The 22406-nt window shown below is 39.5% G+C and overlaps 1 protein-coding gene across 1 annotated transcript in view; it reads left to right on the plus strand.

Annotated features, from left to right (window-relative positions):
- The window catches only part of lamc1 (laminin, gamma 1), a 123040-nt gene extending 107394 nt beyond the window's left edge, over positions 1-15646 (plus strand). Inside the window, exons 17-28 of the mRNA XM_062993924.1 lie at positions 942-1120; positions 2642-2795; positions 2930-3135; positions 4797-4876; positions 4962-5099; positions 5186-5330; positions 5424-5573; positions 6931-7045; positions 8613-8812; positions 8906-9064; positions 12345-12444; positions 12529-15646. Coding sequence (XP_062849994.1) covers positions 942-1120; positions 2642-2795; positions 2930-3135; positions 4797-4876; positions 4962-5099; positions 5186-5330; positions 5424-5573; positions 6931-7045; positions 8613-8812; positions 8906-9064; positions 12345-12444; positions 12529-12785 — 1883 coding nt within the window. The 3' untranslated portion in view covers positions 12786-15646. The remainder of the gene's footprint in view (positions 1-941; positions 1121-2641; positions 2796-2929; positions 3136-4796; positions 4877-4961; positions 5100-5185; positions 5331-5423; positions 5574-6930; positions 7046-8612; positions 8813-8905; positions 9065-12344; positions 12445-12528) is intronic.
- Positions 15647-22406: the final 6760 nt, after the last annotated feature.

Consider the following 22406-nt stretch of genomic DNA (forward strand, 5'->3'; position numbering starts at 1 on the left):
TAAGCTGCACACAGACTACTTTTCATTGTGTCAAAGTGTCATTTTGTCAGTGTTGTCCCATGAAAAGATATACTTAAATATCTGCAGAAATGTGAGGGGTGTACTCACTTCTGTGATACACTGTACTGTACTTATTATATACTGTATACTTCTCTCATTATATACTGTACTTATTATATACTGTATACTTCTCTCATTACATACACTGCACTTGGTATATACTGCATACTGCACTTAATATATACCTGTACTGTATACTGCAGACTGCACTTATTATACGTATATTGCATACTGCACAAAGTATATACTGCATACTGCACTTAGTATATATTGTATACAGTACATCCAGGTATCATTTTGGTCACATACTGTATACTGCATACTGATTTAAGGCCCCATCAGTATGTGAGTAGTATGTAGTAGTTAGTGGCTGTGTTTTGGTATTATGCGTCAGGCCTAAATGCATCTGTAGTCAAAATACTCCATTACTGCTCATGACACTGTGCGGAGTTGCTGATGTCTTATCACCATTTTCCCTTATGACCTTTATGGGAAAAAACAGCTGTAAAACATGGTAGCTCACAAGTGCTGATATCTCCTGCTACCAAGTTTGAATCTTAACTCTGCTATCAGTTGGCAGATACACATGGGGGCAGGGACAATAGCTGATCAGGGTTTATCATCACTGGGCAATTACGACCTCTGCTGGCCGGTTGAGGTGCCTGCCCCATGGGGGTTAAGCATGGATGGCATTGTGTAGCTCTCTGCACATGATGGCTGGTGAAAAGAAGCGAACTGCAGCTGTGCAGGTGTCCAAATAGCTATGACTGGATTGGGGAAATAGAGTTTTATTAATAAGTGCTACCTATTTGACATGTAAGCATTTAATTTCCTCTAATGTGTAATATGTGGTGATCTATATATCTTGTTTTTTTCTCTAGCCTGTGACTGTGACCTAGAGGGCTCCAGGTCAGCTCAGTGCAGAGAAGACGGTCGTTGTGAGTGCCGCCCAGGCTTCGTGGGCACACGCTGCGATATGTGTGAGGAGAACTACTTCTACAATCGCTCTACTCCTGGCTGCCAGCAGTGCCCTAACTGCTATAACCTAGTCAGGGACAAGGTAAGATCACTTTTTTTAAATAAACACATACAGTATGTTGTGGGGGAGTCGCTCGGGTGGCGCGATGGTAAAATACTCTAGCCCACTTATGCTGAGATTCAGGGTTCAAAGTTTGCCCACCTACATAGAGTGTGGTGGAGGTGGATGGCTGCGGCCCCGCGGGGTTTCTTGCTGCTTTTTCTATAGTGATTCCAGGGCAGCCTGACCCATCGCGACCTGGACCAGGATAAAGCGGTTGTAAAACATGAAAATAAAATATGGTGTGGATTTGTTTTGCTTTTATAATTATTTATTTACTTCAGAATGTATAAGGAATTGACAGCTCACTGTGATCCAGATGAAATGATCAGCAGTATCTTATTGAAGAATAATATAGATATAAAAGTATTTTACAGTTCAGATATAAGTTATTATTATTATTTCTATTACAATTTGTTACTACTATTACAGTTATTATTTCTTCTTATTGTAATTTATTATTATTATTACTATTATTTTTTAATATTACTTTTACTCTTTTATTTGTTACTATTGTTACTACTTTTACTGTTATTGTTTTTTCTTATTATTGTAATTTATTTGATCACTGTTATTACAATTATTATTTATTTTGTTTGTATTACTATTTTATTTATTATTGTTACTACTATTACTGTATTATTATTTTTTATTATTACTGTAATTATTATTATAATTTATTTATTTATATTATTATAGTTATTAAAATTGTGTAGTATTATTATTTTTTTAAATTATACTATTATTAATTATTATTACTATTTTATTTGTTACCATGTTACGACTTTTACATTATTATTATTACTCCTATTTTTTATTATTATTTTGTTATTGCTATTTTTTATTATTTTTATTATTACTATTTTATTTATTATTGTTCCTCTATTACTGTTATTTTTTTATCATTACTGTAATTATTATTATTTATTATTGTTATAATTCATTTATTTCTGTTACAATTGTTACTATTATTACAGTTATAACAATTTTGTATTACTATTACAATTCTTTTTTTATTATTATTATTTATTATTTTTATTTGTTATTATTGTTACTACTTTTACTTTGAATATTTTTTTCTTATTACTGTAATTATTACTATTTTTATTACTATTTTTAATAATAAGTATTATTACTTGAGTTATTATTGTCTAATAGTATATTACTATTATTTTATTATTATATTATTATTACTATTGTTGTAGCTGATTATATTGTAATTTAAACAAATTAATTATTATACATTATTATTATTATAAATTATTATGATAATAATGTGTGTGTATGTGTTTTATTGGCTTGTATATTTTGGCTTTAGTAAAAAATCAGTTAGTCAAGACTGTACTAAAAGATTATGATCATTTTTTCCAACCTACAAATATTAACTTTGTTGTTGTTTACATTGTCGAAAATCAGACACAAATAAATCCAATTATTTTTTCTTTGTTTCAATGTTCCAACAGCTGCAAAGTTTTTCATTCATGTTTCTCTTTGTATGTGCAGGTGAACCAGCAGAGACAGAAGCTCCATGAACTGCAGAACCTGATTGATAACCTGGGCAGCCAGGATACTGTGAGTGACAAGGACTTTGAAGACCGTCTGAAGGAGGCTGAACAAGCCATAATGGATTTACTGGTGGAGGCTCAGGCCAGTAAAGGTACAAATCATTCTATACTTTTAACTCACACACACTTTGTCTGTTAAATGGAGGTCCATAAAATCGAGGTTCCACTGTACATGAAGTTTCCTGATGTCTTCCTCTTTTTATCTTCACCTCTCGTCGTCCTGCAGATGTAGACAAAGGCCTGCTAGATCGCCTGAAGGGCATCAACAACACTCTAACCACTCAGTGGAACCGGCTGCAGAACATCAGGAACACCGTGGAGGACACTGGAAACCTGGCAGATAAAGCTCGCAACCGCGTGCGCGACACTGAAAAGCTGATAGACCGGGCCAGAGAGGAGCTGGACAAGGCTAAAGACGCCATCAGTAAAGTGGTGAGTTGGGTTAATCAGCGGAACTTAATTAAGATCTAGTGATGCTGTACCCCACCCTGCCCCCCACCCCCTCGAATTTGTACTGTCAAATTTCTATACTGTGTACCTTTGTTGCTGTATAATGGTACTGTGACTTTAATTTCAAAAAAGTGTCTGCCTGTCTATCTATCTGTCTGTCTGTGTCTGTCTATGTCTATCTATCTATCTATGTCTATTTATGTCTGTCTATCTATATCTATCTATCTGTCTGTGTGTCTGTCTGTCTATGTCTAGCTATCTATGTCTATTTATGTCTGTCTGTCTATCTAGCTATCTTATCTATCTATCTCTGTCTGTCTGTCTTTCTGTCTATGTCTGTCTGTCTATCTATGTCTATTTATGTCTATCTATCTATCTATCTATCTATCTATCTATCTATCTATCTATCTATCTCTGTCTGTCTGTCTGTCTGTCTATGTATGTCTATTTATGTCTATCTAGCTAGCTAGCTATCTATCTATCTATCTTTCTATCTATCTCTGTCTATGTCTGTCTGTCTGTGTCTATCTATCTATGTCTATTTATGTCTGTCTATCTATCTATGTCTGTCTGTCTGTGTCTATCTATCTATGTCTATTTATGTCTGTCTATCTATTTATCTATGTCTGTCTGTCTGTGTCTATCTATATATGTCTATTTATGTCTGTCTGTCTGTCTGTCTATCTGTCTATCTATCTGTGTCTGTCTGTCTATCTGTCTCTGTCTGTCTCTGTGTCTGTCTATCTGTCTATCTATGTCTGTCTATATATCTATGCATGGTTGTCTTTTTGTCAGTCTATCTCTATCTATCTATCTATCTATCTATCTATCTATCTATCTATCTATCTATCTATCTATCTATCTGTTCCTCCGTCCATCTGTCTGTCTGTCTTGCTCTGTCTCTGTCATCTTTCTGTCTGTCTATGTCTGTTCGTCTCTCTGTCTGCATATCTATCTGTCTGTCTGTCTGACTGTCTGTCTGACTATCTATCTAAATCTGTCTGTCTGACTATCTATCTAAATCTATCTGTTTGTCTGTCTATTTATCTATCTGTCTATCTTTCTGTTTGTCCATCTGCCTGTCTGACGGTCTATCTATCTATGTCTGTCTATCTACTTATCTGGCTGTCTGTCTATCTACTTATCTGGCTGTCTGTCTATATACTTATCTGGCTGTCTGTCTATCTACTGATCTGTCTCTGTCGTCTGTCTGTTTATATGTCTGTCTATCTATCTATGTCTCCGTTTCTGTCTGTCTGTCTAAGTCTGTCTGTCTATCTCTGTCTGTATGTCTGTCTGTCTATCTTTCTGTCTGTCTGTATTTATCGCTGTCTGTCTGTTTGTCTGTCTATCTATCTATGTCTATGTCTATTTCTCTGTCTGTCTATCTATGGCTGTGTCTGTCTGTCTGTGTCTGTCTTTGTCTCTGTCTGTCTGTCTATTTTTCTGTCTGTCTATCTATGGCTGTGTCTGTCTATCTATGTCTGTCTGTCTCTGTCTGCATGCATGCATGTCATCTATCTATCTATCTATCTATCTATCTATCTATCTATCTATCTATCTATCTATCTATGTCTGTCTGTCTATCTATCTTATCAAAAAATATAAGAGCATAAATAATGAAAGACTTTTTCACATGACAGGACATCAAAATTCCCACGACCTCTGGAGACCCCAACAACATGACCCTGCTGGCTGAGGAGGCGCGCACTCTGGCGGAGAAGTAAGATCTTTTCTCCTGGAGCGTAATTAGAATTTCTTGACCGTTTGAAGCTGATCTGCTTAACTTCTTTCTGTCCTCCACTTAGGCATAAGAAAGACGCCGACCAGATCGAGAAGATTGCCAAAGACGCTAACGAGACCTCCACCAAGGCTTTTAACTTACTGAAAAAGACTCTGGAGGGTGAAGATAAGATTAATAAGGATATTGATGAACTGAACAAGAAGTAGGTATCATGAGAGTCGCTTTTACACGTACATTAAATATATGGCTTACTTTATCTTAATAAAAAATTTACTAATTAACCTGCAGGTATAACGACGCTAAGGATCTGGAAAAGAACCTGGAAAAGCAGGCCGGTAAGGTGCGAGCCGAAGCCGAGGAGGCGGGAGAAAAAGCTCTGAAAATCTTCGCCAACCTGACCAGCCTGCCTCCCTTCGATATCAAGGCGTTAGAGGTAAACATGTCGTTCATCGACCATCGATTTAATTAAAACTCGAACTAATTACGTCAAGTAAGTCTGAATCACTCTGTTCTGTTGTGCCGGTAGGACGAGGCGGCTAAAATAAAGAAGGAGGCGTCGGACCTGGATAACCTCATCGACAAGACTGAGAAAGAGTACAACGACCTGAGAGACGACCTGAGGGGCAAAGAAAACGAAGTCAGCAAGCTGCTCGACAAAGGAAAGACTGAACAACAGGTACATAGATCTTTTTATTATAATTAGGATTTGGTGACTGCAGGGTTCATTTAAGACAGTTGTACATGCAGACTAATTGTTGAACCCTAATGAACCACATGAACTGCACATTGAAAGTCACTTGTAGTGCAGGTCATGGGTCACACTGACATGGTGGTGGTGTGTTAGTGTGTGTTGTGCTGGTATGAGTGGATCAGACAAAGCAGCGCTGCTGGACTGAGAACAGTCCACCAACCAAAAATATCCAGCCAACAGCGCCCCGTGGGCAGCGTCCTGTGACCCCTGATGAAGGTCTAGAAGATGACCGACTCAAACAGCAGCAATAGATGAGCGATCGTCTCTGACATCTACAAGGTGGACCAACTAGGTAGGAGTGTCTAATAGAGTGGACAATGAGTGGACACGGTGTCTGGTCCACTCGTACCAGCACAACACACACTAACACACCACCACCACCTAAATAATACCTGCTCTGTCGTGGTGCTGTGCGGGTCCTGACCATTAAAGAACAGCATGAAAAGGAGCTAACAAAGCATGCAGAGAAACGGATGGACTACAGTCAGTTATTGTAGAACTACAAAGTGCTACAGTATATGGTAAGTGGAGCTGATAAAATGGACAGTAAGTGTAGAAACAAGGAGGTGGTTTTAATCTTATGGCTGATTGGTGTATAAACTACAGTATCTTTAAAAGCTTTAATCAATTGAGGGTTAAGGGCTTTGCTCAGGGGCCCAACAGTGGCTCCTTGGCAGTGGTTGGGGCTTAAACCGGCAACCTTCTTATTGCTAGTCCAGTTCTCCCATATCCAGGGTTTGGATCTCAGTCATCTACACAGACACGGCTGACCATGTCTTGATGCGAGGCGATAGAAGGGACTTGTTGGCGCACTCTCAGAGCTGGTCCCAAGCCCGGATTAATATAAAGAGGGTTTGCTCATCGCTCAGTTTTTATTGGTAATCGCCACATTACTTGGCTCCTAATTTGCATAAAGTACAACCGACTCCACCCACTTTACTTTGCTAATGTTTGCTCTACCTCCTGTTGCCGGAAATCGCCGGCTCTAATTGGTTGCTTTGCTGCCAGTCTTAACGTACCTTAAGACCGTTTTAGCTGTGTAGACAGCAGGGAGGTCCAGGTTCAAGTAACGTAAGTCTACCACAGATCTAAGTCTGGTCCTAAATCCCTTAATTCTGCAGACTGGGTGTTTTATATTTACACATGAACTCATCAGGATTTGCTCCTACTTGTAATTAAAGTTTCTTTTAACGCTGGAATTAGCTTAGCGAAATCTCTTCAGTTCGTGCACTAAACTGGTTACACAACTTTGTTTTTCCTGTCTGTTCTCGCTGCGCCTCAGACGGCTGATCAGCTGTTGGCACGGGCAGACGCAGCCAAGGCCCTGGCGGAAGAAGCAGCGAAGAAAGGGATGACGACCTTCCAAGAAGCGCAGGATATTCTTGAAAACCTCAGAGGTAAAAAATATGCGAAGTAAATTATTGTAAATACAAAAATGGTACACAAATTACACACACTTATTAGGCAAGTAAATTGCTAGCTATTAAAACTCTTATGCCCATTAGAGCATGTGCTTAAAAATAGTACTTATAGAAAGTAATAATAAGCCTGGATAAGTACACAGCCCCACAACCAATCATATTTCAGATCACACTAGGCTTATTGGCCCACACCCGACGTCAATCCGACGACAAAATTCACTGAGGTGCCCAGGATTTGAATCTTAGTTCTGCTAATGGTTGGCTGAGCGCCCCCTAGCAGGCATAAAGTCATAGACGTTGGGTTTAATGGTTAGAAATGGGTTTCTTTATTGATTTAATTTTTAATAAAACATACAAATGTCTTACCAGTGTTTATTTTAATAATAATAAGACATTAAAATGAACTTGTATATAAAATAAAAAACAAATAAAATTAAATAAAATATAAAATTAAATAAAATACACAAATGATAAAAAAGCCTTATAATAAATTAATTTTAAAAAAGACATTAAAATGACATTAAAAGACATTAAAATGAACTTGTATATAAAATAAAAAATAAATAACATATAAAATAAAATAAAATACACATGATAAAAAAGCCTTATAATAAATTACCTAAAAAAAATAAATAATAAAATAAAATACGTAAATAAAAAAAAAAAGCTTTATAATAAATTACCTAAAAAAATAAATTAAATTAAATAAATTATAAAATAAAATACGTAAATAATAATAAAAGAGCCTTATAACAAATTACCTAAACAAATAAATAAAATAAATAATAAAATAAAATACGTAAATAATAATAAAAAAGCCTTATAATAAATTTCCTAAAAAATAAATAGTTAGATCAATTATAAAATAAATACATAAATAATAATAAAAAGCCATATAATAAATTACCTAAAAAATAAATATAATTAAATAAATGATAAAATAAAATACGTAAATAATAATAAAAGCCTTATAATAAATTACCTAAAAAATAAATAAAATTAAATAAATTATAAAATAAAATACGTAAATAATAATAAAAGCCTTATAATAAATGACCTAATAAAAATAAATGAAATTAAATAAATTATAAAATAAAATACGTAAATAATAATAAAAGCCTTATAATAAATTACATAAAAACAATAAATAATTTTTTTTAAATGGATTTGGAAACAGTTATATACCTTGTGTTCATAATGAAAGGGATTTTACCAGACGTCTGTTACACTTAAAATGTTATTATTAAAAGGCTATTATGTTCATTTTTTAATATAAATGTGCATAAATCATGGTAAATCTTAATAAATAATTAAAACAATACGTCATGCATGGTAGATACAGACACCCCTGGTTACATTTGATGTTTTTTTTAGCACATTCTCTAAAGGCAACACATATATTTACCCATTTCCTGCAAATTACAGCAGCGCTATAACTTTTGCACATGCCACATTTTATGGCCCCTCCCCAAAATGTTAAGTTTAGCTCACAAAGATGTATGTCAAAACGTCCAAAATGTGCAATTCCCTCATTTATTTCCAGATTTCGATAGGAGAGTGAACGACAACAAGACCACGGCGGAGGAGGCTTTGAAACGCATCCCGCAAATCAACGCCACCATCAACGCGGCCAACGACAAGACCCGGCAGGCCGAGGAAGCTCTCGGCAATGCCGCGGCCGACGCCAAAGACGCCAAGACCAAAGCCGAGGAAGCTGATAAAATAGCCAGCAACGTCCAGAAGGTACACGCTCGAATCCACCTAATAACCATGATTCCTGATTCGCGATTCATGATTCACAATAACCATGATTAATGATCCATACGATTCTGCTAGGGTGCGGCTAAAGCCAAAGACGATGCCGAGAAGGCCTTCGGGGACACCATGAAGCTGGATAAGGAGGTGCAGGACCTGATGAAACAGCTGGCGGATGCCGAGAACGAGCTAGAGAAGAAGAAAGATGATGCCATGCAGGATATGATGATGGCTGGCATGGTGAGTCCAGATCAGAGTTTGCAACCGACTCAGTGGGTTATTTTGCTGACATGGCGTTTTTGTGGTCAAAACTCATTTAGTCTTTGTTCTAATGATACTTTTACAGTGGTACCTTGAAACTCCGACGTCAGTTGGTTTTGGGAGTAGGGTTGAGTTTAAAAGGGGTTGAGTTTCAAGGTTTTTTTTTTCCCATAAGGATGTATGGAAAACCTGCTAATGCATTCCATGGTTCCGTGGAACTGCGTATATTTTAGGCTAATGTAAAATAATGGGGTTGTTTTTGACACTTATACACTGAAAATAACACAAATATTATACAGTGGTACCTTGTATCTCATCCCCTAAACTCGAAATATTTGAAACCCGACTTACTGCACATAATACAGTATTACGAAGCGTAAGGAAACAGAAGTAAACATAAAGTGCAGGTTTTATTGTATTTTTATATTGATTTTTAACTGTTTTTTTTTATTGTATTTGTGTTTTTATATTATATTTGTGTTATTTTCAGTGTATAAGTGTCAAAAACAACCCCATTATTTTACATTAGCCTAAAATATGTGCACTTCCACTGGACCATGGGACGCATTAACAGGTTTCCCATACATCCTTATAGGAAAAAATACCTTAAAAAACTCAACGCCTTTCAAACTCGACGCCACTCCCAGAGCCAATTAATGTCAAGTTTTAAGGTACCACTGTATAAAAAAACCTTGAAATACAATAGAAAAACAGTTGAAAATACAATAAAACCGGCACTTTACCTTTATTTCTTTATTGTTTCCTTATGCTTCTTAATCGTGGAGATGCTTAATTCTAAAAATACTATATTCCTTAACGAGTTCAGTAAAGGCGCATTCGCTGCTGTGCCGGCGCACAAAGCTTAATGTGACTTATTGTACTAAAACGAGCAAGGAATTTCATTAGTGGAGAGAACTTATGAGCAGTAATAATTAAGAGAGGTTTAGTGATTCTTTGTCGTTCTTTTAATACATTAAGTCACATTAAGCTTTTTTTTTTAAACAATAAGTGTTTTAGACTCTCGGAAAAGCTGATTCTTACAATTTCTCAGCACCCCGAGCTATAACACAAGTTTAAAAGTGAAACAGGAGAAAATCCAGCTAAACACAGATACATGAGGAGCATTCAGAGTGAATTTGCCGGTTATTGAACACAAATGCAGATTCGTCTCATATTCACACTGTAATGATGTATTACCGCGTCGCTCAAGCAGAGCGCTGAACAAAGCGCCAGTCGCACATGTTCAGTTCAAGGGTACAAATTTCTTGACGAAGGACGTCGAGTTTCAAAGATTTTGAGTTTAGGGGATGTTGATTTACAAGGTCCCACTGTATTTTGTGTAATAACCACATGGTGCCACTTTCAAAGATACTTTACTGACGCTGCTCAGGTGGCGCAGCGGTAAAACACGCTGAACACCAGAGCTGGGATCTCGAATACCGGCTCTGCCTGCCGGCTGGTCTGAGCAGCCACATGATCAACGATTGGCCTGTTGTTCAGATAGGGGTGGTGCCCATGTGTCAGAGGGGGCATGGGTTAGCTTCCTTCTCCTTAATCGGAGCAGGTATCGGCATTGGTGGAGCGGAAGCATAACACAATCGGGCAATTGGACGCGCTAAAGATATATATATACAGTGTATCACAAAAGTGAGTACACCCCTCACATTTCTGCAAATATTTTATTATATCTTTTCATGGGACAACACTATAGACATGAAACTTGGATATAACTTAGAGTAGTCAGTGTACAACTTGTATAGCAGTGTAGATTTACTGTCTTCTGAAAATAACTCAACACACAGCCATTAATGTCTAAATGGCTGGCAACATAAGTGAGTACACCCCACAGTGAACATGTCCAAATTGTGCCCAAAGTGTCAATATTTTGTGTGACCACCATTTTTATCCAGCACTGCCTTAACCCTCCTGGGCATGGAATTCACCAGAGCTGCACAGGTTGCTACTGGAATCCTCTTCCACTCCTCCATGATGACATCACGGAGCTGGTGGATGTTAGACACCTTGAACTCCTCCACCTTCCACTTGAGGATGCGCCACAGGTGCTCAATTGGGTTTAGTCCATCACCTTTACCTTCAGCTTCCTCAGCAAGGCAGTTGTCATCTTGGAGGTTGTGTTTGGGGTCGTTATCCTGTTGGAAAACTGCCATGAGGCCCAGTTTTCGAAGGGAGGGGATCATGCTCTGTTTCAGAATGTCACAGTACATGTTGGAATTCATGTTTCCCTCAACAAACTGCAGCTCCCCAGTGCCAGTAACACTCATGCAGCCCAAGACCATGATGCTACCACCACCATGCTTGACTGTAGGCAAGATACAGTTGTCTTGGTACTTCTCACCAGGGCGCCGCCACACATGCTGGACACCGTCTGAGCCAAACAAGTTTATCTTGCTCTCGTCAGACCACAGGGCATTCCAGTAATCCATGTTCTTGGACTGCTTGTCTTCAGCAAACTGTTTGCTGGCTCTCTTGTGCGTCAGCTTCCTTCTGGGATGACGACCATGCAGACCGAGTTGATGCAGTGTGCGGCGTATGGTCTGAGCACTGACAGGCTGACCTCCCACGTCTTCAGCACTCATGTGTCTATTTTTTAAAGCCAACCTCTGGATATGACGCCGAACACGTGGACTCAACTTCTTTGGTCGACCCTGGCGAAGCCTGTTCCGAGTGGAACCTGTCCTGGAAAACCGCTGTATGACCTTGGCCACCATGCTGTAGCTCAGTTTCAGGGTGTTAGCAATCTTCTTATAGCCCAGGCCATCTTTGTGGAGAGCAACAATTCTATTTCTCACATCCTCAGAGAGTTCTTTGCCATGAGGTGCCATGTTGAATATCCAGTGGCCAGTATGAGAGAATTGTACCCAAAACACCAAATTTAACAGCCCTGCTCCCCATTTACACCTGGGACCTTGACACATGACACCAGGGAGGGACAACGACACATTTGGGCACAATTTGGACATGTTCACTGTGGGGTGTACTCACTTATGTTGCCAGCTATTTAGACATTAATGGCTGTGTGTTGAGTTATTTTCAGAAGACAGTAAATCTACACTGCTATACAAGTTGTACACTGACTACTCTAAGTTATATCCAAGTTTCATGTCTATAGTGTTGTCCCATGAAAAGATATAATAAAATATTTGCAGAAATGTGAGGGGTGTACTCACTTTTGTGATACACTGTATATATATATATGTATATATATAAAGATATTTTACTGACTTCTTTTCATGTTCAGGCATCTGACAACGCCAAGGAAGCAGAAAACAACGCCCGCAAAGCCAAAGACGCCGTCGACAACGTCCTCAACACGATCAACGGCCTGCTAGGCCAGCTAGGTGAGCATAACATCCCTGGTTCCAACCATTTCCCCATCATAATCTCGGTCTTCCCCGTCCTCACCCCGTCCTCTCGCCCCCCAGGAAACATCGACAAGGTGGACCTGACCAAGCTGGATCAGATCGACCGCTCCCTGAAGGACGCCAAGGACAAAATGGCAACGAGCGACCTGGACAAGAAACTGAAGGAGCTGAACGACATGGCCAAGAGCCAGGAGGACATGATCGGCGACTACGAGCGGCAGATCCGCCAGATCCGCGACGACATCGCCAACCTGAACGACATCAAGAACACCCTGCCCAACGGCTGCTTCAACACGCCGTCCCTCGAGCGGCCCTAAACCCTCCGCCCCTCGTATGATGCGGTCCTTTTAACCGAAGCCATTTCATATTTCAGCGCAGATCTTTATTCCCGGGTTCGCAGTAACGCTCCTGTTCCTGCCTCGAAGCGAACCCAGCAATCGGCTCAAGGGGGACGGGAGGGATGGAGGGGCGGGGTTTGGATGATTCATACGTTTTAAGCTATCGCCCAACACTACATCGCTTTATTATTTTGCCATTTAGCATTGGTTCAGAAACGGACAGTGAAGGAATCTTATTTGCTACTTTCTTCTCATTTCAATTCGCCTCTCTCTCTCTCTCTCTCTCTCATGCCAATTCACCTCGAGTCACAAACCCAACCCAATCCAGAAAGGGCGGCGCGTAGAGAGCACACTCGCGCAGCACACTTCACTACAGTATTCGGTCTGATCCGTGTCAGACTACAGACGGCATGCAAACTGTGTACGTTTCTTTATTTTATTATTAGTGTTTTTTTTGTTTTTTTTTAATATATATCCAGCAGTCGGTGAATTGTTCGGTGAATCGTCGTCATGATGCATTTAATTATTATGTAATTATTTTCTAACACTACAGTTTTTTTTCCCCAGACGCTGCTGCTTACTTACAGGTGTACAGCAAATCATGTTTGCTTTTTATTTTATTTTATTTTATTTTATTATTATTTTTTTTTCCTCAAGGCATAATCCAACACTATGCAACTTTGTACATTGCGTAGCGAGACTTTTTATCTGATACACTGGTGCTAATAATTATTTTAAAATGTTCTATTTTTGTGTGAATGTTCTTTTTTTATTATTATGATATCGAGTGAGGATTTGTTTGTTTGTGTAAATATATTCCTATATGTTTTAGAAGCTACCGCCCGGCCGATTGGCACAGGTTTTCTGAGATAGATCGACCGAAACCTTCACATCCGTAGTATACACCCATCAGCCACGACGTTAAAACCACCTCCTTGTTTTTACACTCATTTTGTAGTTCTACAATTACTGACTGTAGTCTGTCTCTTTCTCTGCATGCTTTGTTAGCCCCCTTAAATTCTGTTCTTCAATGGTCAGGATGCCGATTGCGTCGTGCTTCCTCTCCACCAGTGCCCATCCCTGCTCTGATTGAGGAGGACGAAGCTAACCCGCGCCCCCTCCGACACGTGGGCAGCATGCCGTACGCGTCTCATCACCCGCACTTTGACGAGTGCAGTGCAGCTCAGCGTTGTGTACGGAGAGACACACCCCGAGAGCACTCTTTTCTCATCTCTGTCATGGGAGAGAGACCCCATCCGGCTTAGTCCCGCCCATACCTGAACAACAGGCCGATCGTTGTTCATGTGGCCGCTCAGCCTTAGCCGGCAGGCAGAGCTGAGATTCGATACGACGTATTCGAGATCCCAGCTCTGGTTCCAGCGTGTGTTTTTTACCACTGCGCCACCTGAGCGACACCTGACTGTCACTGCTGGATTGAGAATAGTCCACCAACCAAAAATATCCAGCCAACAGCAACCCGTGTGCAGCATCCTGTGACCGCTGATGAAGGTCTAGAAGATGACCAACTCAAACAGCAGCAATAGATGAGCGACTGTCTCTGACTTTACATCTACAAGGTGGACCAACTAGGTAGGAGTGTCTAATAGAGTAGTGAGTGGAACACACACTAACACACCACCACCATGTCAGTGTCACTGCAGTGCTGAGAATGATCCACCACCTAAATAATACCTGCTCTGTGGTGGTCCTGACCATTGAGGAACAGGATGTAGAGAAACAGATGGACTACAAAGTGCTTCTATATGGTAAGTGGAGCTGATAAAATGGACAGCGAGTGTAGAAACAAGGAGGTGCTTTTAATGTTATGGCTGATCAGTGTATAAATACGTTTATGTTATAATAATAAGTCCTGTGGTATAATATGCTTGCTTGTATACACGGCTAAATCGGTTGCCTAATAATAGCGCCGCCGTTTATTGTACTTGCGTTTTCATTTCAGCGGGTGGTTATTAAATATAAAGGTATATTGCTTTTGTAATACGATCCTGATCCCTTAACTAAAATGTCTAATCATTTATGACGCGTCTAACGCTCACCCACTCACTTTCTTAACCGCTTATCCAATTAGGGTCTTAGGAGGGGTGCTGGAGCCTATCCCAGCTTTTCGATGGGCGCAAGGCACACACTGACACCCTGGACGGGGCGCCGGTCCATCGCAGGGCAGACACACACACTCGTACACACACCCATTCATCTATAGGGTAATTCAGTGTCTCTAATTAACCTGACTGCATGTCTCCACACAGACACGGGAGGGACATGCACACTCCGCCCCCACCTAGGGATCGAACCCAGGACCTTCCTGCTGTGGTCCCATTTTTAAGTGCCTTTTTTCCAGTGTAATCCTCACCCTACCCAGTTTATCCTGAATCTTGTCTTACATTTCTAATCCTATCCATTTAAAGAAGCAGGGATATTAAAACACACTCCGTTACAGGTGCGTCCTCTCGACATTTCACTCCACTTGTTTTCCCTTTCATTTTATTTGTATTTTTTCAAGCTCCAGTTCTTGGTTCTAACCGTCGACACTGCGTCGTGTACTTTGTGTATTTCTGTGTATCTGCTTTACCAGCGTGAACAGTGCAACATCTACATCTTGAATACAACAGTGTTTCTAATTTATAAACAATCAAGTATTCGTTAACTCTCGGTTCGTCTTTGCACGGTCTGTATGTTGGATTGAAGCTCACCGGCGTTCGTCTATCATGACGCTCTTCACACACACACACGGGAACCTAAGAACCTCCAGCTTGTTACCAACCCAACTGCCTGTAAATCCAAGTATAACATTTAAATAATAAACAGTGATATTTCCAGAAGTGCTCGTGTTTGATTTTTCTTATCTTGCATTCAGTCGTGACTCACTGAGCAGTCTGGATGCTATTGAGTCACGGTTTCCAAGTGAGACCTTAAATACACATACACCGATCAGCCATAACATTAAAACCACCTCTGTCCATTTTATCAGCTCCACTTACCATATAGAAGCACTTTGTAGTTCTACAATTACTGACTGTAGTCCATCTGTTTCTTTGCATGCTTTGCTAGCCCACTTTCATGCTGTCCTTCAATGGTCAGGACCCCCATAGGACCACCACAGAGCAGGTATTATTTGGGTGGTGGATCATTCTCAGCACTGCAGTGACACTGACATGTTGTATTGAGTTTTTAAACACCTTACTGTCACTGCTGGACTAAGAATTGTCCACCAACCAAAAATATCTAGCCAGCAGCACCCCGTGGGCAGCGTCCTTGACCACTGATGAAGGTCTAGAAGATGACCAACTCAAACAGCATCAATAGATGAGCGATCGTCTCTGACTTTACATCTACAAGGTGGACCAACTAGGTAGGAGTGTTTAACAGAGTGGACAGTGAGTGGACACGGTATTTAAAAACTCGAGCAGTACTGCTGTGCCTGATCTACTCATACCAGCACAACACACACTAACACACCACCAAGATGTCATTGTCACTGCAGTGCTGAGAATGATCCACCACTTAAATAATACCTGCCCTGTGGTGGTCCTGGGAGAGTCCTGACTATTTAAAAACAGCATGAAAGGGGGCTAACAAAGCATGCAGAGATACTACAGTCAGTAATTGTGGAACTACAAAGTGCTTCTATGACCACCTTCCTAACTGACTGGTCTGTGGCTATGCAACCCCATACACAACAAACTATTCTGACACCTTTCTATCAGAACCAGCATTAACTACTTCAGCAGTTTGAGCTACAGTAGCTCGTCTGTTGGATTGGACTACACGGGCCAGCCTTCGCTCTTCAAGTGCATCAATGAGCCTTGGCTGCCCATGACCCTGTCGCTGGTTTACCACTCTTCCTTCCTTGGACCACTTTTGATAGATACCTGCTTCTAACACATCAACTTTGAGGATAAAATGTTCACTTGCTGCATAATATATCCCACCCACTAACAGGTGCTGTGATGGAGAGATAATCAGTGTTATTCACTTTACCTGTCAATGGTCATAATGTTATGCCTGGTCTGTGTATTTTAGGCTAATGTAAAATAATGGGGTTGTTTTTGACACTTTTACACTGAAAATAATACAAGTATGATATAAAAACACTAAATTACAATTAAAAGTAGATAAAAATCAATCACAAATACCTTTAATTCTTTAGTGTTTCCTTATGCTTCTTAATCGTGGAGATGATTGATTCCTTAGCGAGGCGCATTCACATGAGAAGCTGCAAAATAGCTTTTGCGCTGGCTGTGACGTTATTTTCTTACGGAGTGTGCCAATGCACAAAACTTAACGTGACTTATTGTACTAAAACAACGAGCAATGAATTTCATTAGTAGAAAGAACTTATTACCAGTAATAATTAGGAGAGGTTTAGTGCTCTTGTGTCCTTTTAATACATTAAGTCACATTAAGCTTTATTTATAAATTTTTCTCTATGATGAGCATTTTAAACTTGGGAAAGGTGATTCTCATATGCACACTTGGATGACGTTTTACCACACTGCTCAAGCAGCGGCTGTTCACAGTGGGTAGCACTGTCGTCTCACAGCAAGAAGGTCCTGGGTTCGATCCCCAGGTGGGGCGGTCCGGGTCCTTTCTGTGTGGAGTTTGCATGTTCTTCCCGTGTCGGCGTGGGTTTTCTCTGGGTGCTCCGGTTTCCTCCCAAAGTCCAAAGACGTGCAAGTGAGGTGAATTGGAGACACAAAATTGTCCATGACTGTGTTCGATATAACCTTGTGTGACCTGATAAATCTTGTGTAATGAGTAACTACCGTTCCTGTCATGAATGTAACCGAAAGTGTAAAACATGACGTTAAAATCCTAATAAATAAACAAACAAACATATCACCTGCACTTTCACGAGTGCAGTGCAGCTCAGTGTTGTGTATGGAGAGACACACCCTGAGAGCACTCTTTTCTCATCTCTGTGCAGGCGCCATCAATCAGCCAGCAGAGTCGTAATTGCACCAGTCATGAGAGAGACCCCATCCGGCTTAGTCCCGCCCATATCTGAACAACAGGCCAATCGTTGTTCATGTGGCTGCTCAGCCTTAGACGGTAGGCAGAGCTGAGATTCGATACGATGTATTCGAGATCCCAGCTCTGGTTCCAGCGTGTGTTCTTACCGCTGCGCCACCTGAGCGGCATGTCGTGTCTATTTTACGTGATGTCTTAGTAATCCCTATTAACCTGACTGCATGACTGTGGGAGGAAACCGGAACCCCCAGAGGAAAACCATGGACACTGGGAGAACATGCAAACTTCTTGCTGTGAGGCGACAGTGCTACCCACCAAGCCACCGGCAAATCTTTTCTTTATAATTCTGTCAGTTAAATAAAGGTTCAAGAGAATGGACAAACTACAGCTTTTTAATTGCATTTTGCTAAATGTCCCAACTTTAGTGATAAAATTGCAAAATAGCAACACAAGATTCAAGAATTCAGATTTAGCTTTTAATAAGTGAACGTAAAAGGCTTAAATAAGATCAGAAGTGGATGAGTGCTTGTTTACACCCACTGTGATTAAGTGATATCAGTACGTGAAGTATATTTTTAGACCGCTTAACCCTGCAGTGCAACAAAGAGCTTTTGATGGGCTTGAATAATGATAAAATGTGACCAGTTAGGTTGCTTCAAAACATAAAAGCATCAGTACTGTTAAGAGTAAGTCATAAACGGTCATCCATGACTCAGTAGGAGGGTTAGGTGTTCGTCCTGATGACAGACTGAAATTATGAAAATCAGTGTTTAATAATCATGTCTGTACTGAGGAAAAAAAGTCATCACAGTGACCATCATTGTGCCGTTTTTGGTCTTAGCGGACTGACTGTATGACCGCTGTATCTTCCTAAGTCATTAACATATACATTATAATTAGGGACTTTCTTTATAATGGAATGACTCATGAAGAACGGTTTCTTTGTTCCTATCATTGATCATGTGATGCATGGAATTTGGAAAGGTCTGGTTCATTTGATATGAGGTTTTTTAATACATATTTTTTTTACAACCTCAAATCAGAAAAAGTTGGGACAGTGTGGAAAATGCATATCATGGTTTGGTACAAAAGCAGCATCCAGGAAAGGCTGAGTCTTAGATGAGCAACGATGGCCAGAGGATCTCCAGTTTGTCAACAAATGTGTAAGAAAAAGAAGATTGGAAGGGATTTGCATATTTCGCCCTCTACAGTGCATAATATCATTAAACCATTCAAGGAATCAGGAGGAATTTCAGTGCGTAAAGGCCAAGGGCGCAAGCTTAAGCTGAACGCTCGTGATCTTCGATCCCTCAGACGGCACTGCATCAAGAACCGCCACTTAACAACAGCTGATATAACCACATGGGTGAGGGATTACTTTGGCAAACCTTTATCAAGCACTACAATACAGAGTTACATGCACAAATGCCACATAATACTTTACTGTGCAAATAAGACGCCTTATGTTAACCATGTCAAGAAGCGGCGTCGACTTCTCTGGGCTCGGAGGCATCTAGGATGGACCATCACACAGTGGAAACGTGTATTGTGGTCAGATGAATCAGCATTTCAGGTCTTTTTTGGACCAAAGACGAAAAGGACCATCCAGACTGTTGTCAGGAACAAGTCTAAAAGCCAGGGTCTGTCATGGTATGGGGGTGTGTCAGTGCCCTTGGCAAAGGTCATTTACACTTCTGTGATGGCAGCATTAATGCAGAAAAGTACACTGAGATCTTAGAGCAACATGTACTGCCTTCGAGACGTCATCTTTTCCAGGGACGTCCATGCATTTTTCAACAAGACGATGCAAAACCACATGCTGCACACATTACAAAGGCATGACTGCGGAAGAAGAGGGTACGGGTACTGGACTGGCCTGCCTGCAGTCCTGACCTAAAAACATTTACTGTAGCTCTAATGTAAAGTTTGAGACTATGATATATGATATACAGTACATACAATGTATTTGTGTGATGTGTGTGTGTATAGAGGCTAAATACTTGTAGCACTTCATAGAGAGTTTGGATCCAATCCCTATGGTTCTTCAAGATTATGTTTTCCTCTTGGTGTTTTAAAGGCGTGTGTGTATCTATGTAAGGTGTGGCACTGACAAAATAACAAGAAGTAGACAGGATGTACCTCAGGACAGCATGAGTCGTGTTCTGTGTGTTTGTAGGGTGAACCATAGTGTGTGTGAGTGAGTGAGTGAGTGAGTGAGTGTGAGTTCAGGTTCAGGTGTGGCAAGGTGTGCCAGTTTGTATGTTTGGGAATGCTTGGAAACCTCTGACTCAGCCCCCATCTGAGGTACTTAGACGGTGTGTGACAGGCTGGGTGTGGTTGCTTGTACACAGGAGTGAAATCACAGCCTTGAGGAGCTGGATTTTTTTTTCTTGGACGAGGTGGAATTTCTCATTGCTGCGGGGTATGTGTTTATACCGACTGGCTGGCACTCGGCCCGGATCTCCCTCACCAGCCCAGGTGTGGCTGTGCCATCTACGTATCTACGAGTAACATTCACATCGCAAAACACACCTGAATTACAGCAAAGAGTTGGTTTGAATTTCTATGACTTTAAAGCAATATTTATTAATGCACACGAACTAGCCAAAAGTATGTGGACACCTGAATATCACATCCATATGTGCTTGTTATTTGTCTTTTATTTAATCATTTAATAATCATAGTTGTGGTAGGTCTTTATTAGTGGCAAAGGGAACCACAGGGTTATGGTTTAAGGACTTTACTTACTTACATATTTTATCACTTGGGGAGGTGATTGGAGTACCTGAACCTGGTCATACAGGTGAATCTTTTTATTAGCTGGGCATTCAAATGAACCCTGGACCCTATTTGCTGGTTCACTCTTCTGTAAGGGTTTTTTAGTAGACATTAGAACATACCTGCATGGAATTGACTCCATTCATCCAAGAGAGGATTAATAATACTGGATAATTATGTTGGCTAATGCGGCCTTGTTTACAGACAAAATTAAATGTCTTCAAATGTGTGCAGTAGGTCAACCTGACTTGCGCCAAATCATGATTACAATCATCTGTTTGAAATCACGTCATTATTTAGTTTTTATTTTTACCTCATTACTAGCCCTAAATTGCCCCGTCTTAACTTTTTTAGAATGTGTTGTAGGCCTGAAATGCATGTATATGTATATTACCAGTTAAAATGAAGTTGACCAGAAAAAACATGAAATGTCTTTTGTATATATCTGCAATGGAATAAGAGTTGATGTAAATGTAAGAAACACTGCATATTTTTAATTGATTTTCTATACTGTCCCAACTTTTTTCTTATTTGGTTGTACATTTAAGTTAAAGATATATCCGGTCAGTTAATGTAACATTAAAATATTTCTTTTCTGGAACTAAGCAGTCCAGTCCAGGACATTCATTCTCTTAAGAGACAGTTATTATTATTATTATTATTATTCATTTAAAACCCCAGACAGACAGCAATCCATCGCAGGGCCAATCGTGTCTGTGTGTGGACGCCCGACTGGCCAGTTGCGCTGCTGGGGATTCCAACCCTAAATCCCAGCATTGATGGTTTAGTATTATGTAATAATATAAAAATAGCAATAATAATAATAATGCTAACAAAAATAATAATAACAATAGTAATAATAATAATAACAGCAATAATAATAATATTAACAAAAAATAATAATAACAATAGTAATAATAATAATAATAATAACAGCAATAATAATAATATTAACAAAACAAAAAAATAACAGTAATAATAATAATAACAGTAATAATAATAATAATACTAACAAAAAATAATAATAACCATAGTAATAGTAATAATAATAACTACTACTAATAATAATCATCTTAAATAAATACTTTTTATTGTTGGTTTGGAAAGGTAGTGTCTCTTGGCATCTGTCAAACCCAGAGTTTCCCAACATGTTTACAACTAATGATGTGGACCTATCTCTCCAGAAAATGTGTTTTCAGTCATACAGTCCAATAACTGTGTGCTATACAACGCTCCAGTGGTAAATTCAATTATAAGAGCATATGCTTACTGCTTTACAGCTGAACTGTAGTTGCTTGTAGACATTTTTTAAATGCACCTATGACTAAATCGAAGCATTGCAACATTCTATGACACTACCACATAGCTGATAAACCTTTTATTCCAATCAATTGTACTGCCAGTCTGATTGCCAGTATTTGTCAGATTTATACTTACGTTTATAGAAATAGAATGCCCTTATTTGTCATATATACATATACACATATACAGTACAGTATAATTATTTTTCTGCATATATATAAATACACTATACGCTTGTTGGACATCCTATTCCAAAACCTTGAACATTTATATGGAGTTACACTTTGTGCATATGGCAACAAAATTCCTTTACGTTGAACTGTCTTGTGTGATTAGGCTCTATCAAAATGAAGTGTGAACCTGTTGGTATGATGGTATAATGTGCTTTAAAATGTCAGTCACAACACCATTGTATTAAACTGTCAAAGAAATGTCAGTGTAAATTCCTTGGTCACAGAGCCCTGTAAATCTGTTGGTGTAATGAAGATCTGTGTGGTAAACTTGTAAAGAAAACATCAGTGTGAACCTCTT

Source organism: Trichomycterus rosablanca, chromosome 4 (genome assembly GCF_030014385.1).
Source record: "Trichomycterus rosablanca isolate fTriRos1 chromosome 4, fTriRos1.hap1, whole genome shotgun sequence".
Taxonomy (NCBI): domain Eukaryota; kingdom Metazoa; phylum Chordata; class Actinopteri; order Siluriformes; family Trichomycteridae; genus Trichomycterus; species Trichomycterus rosablanca.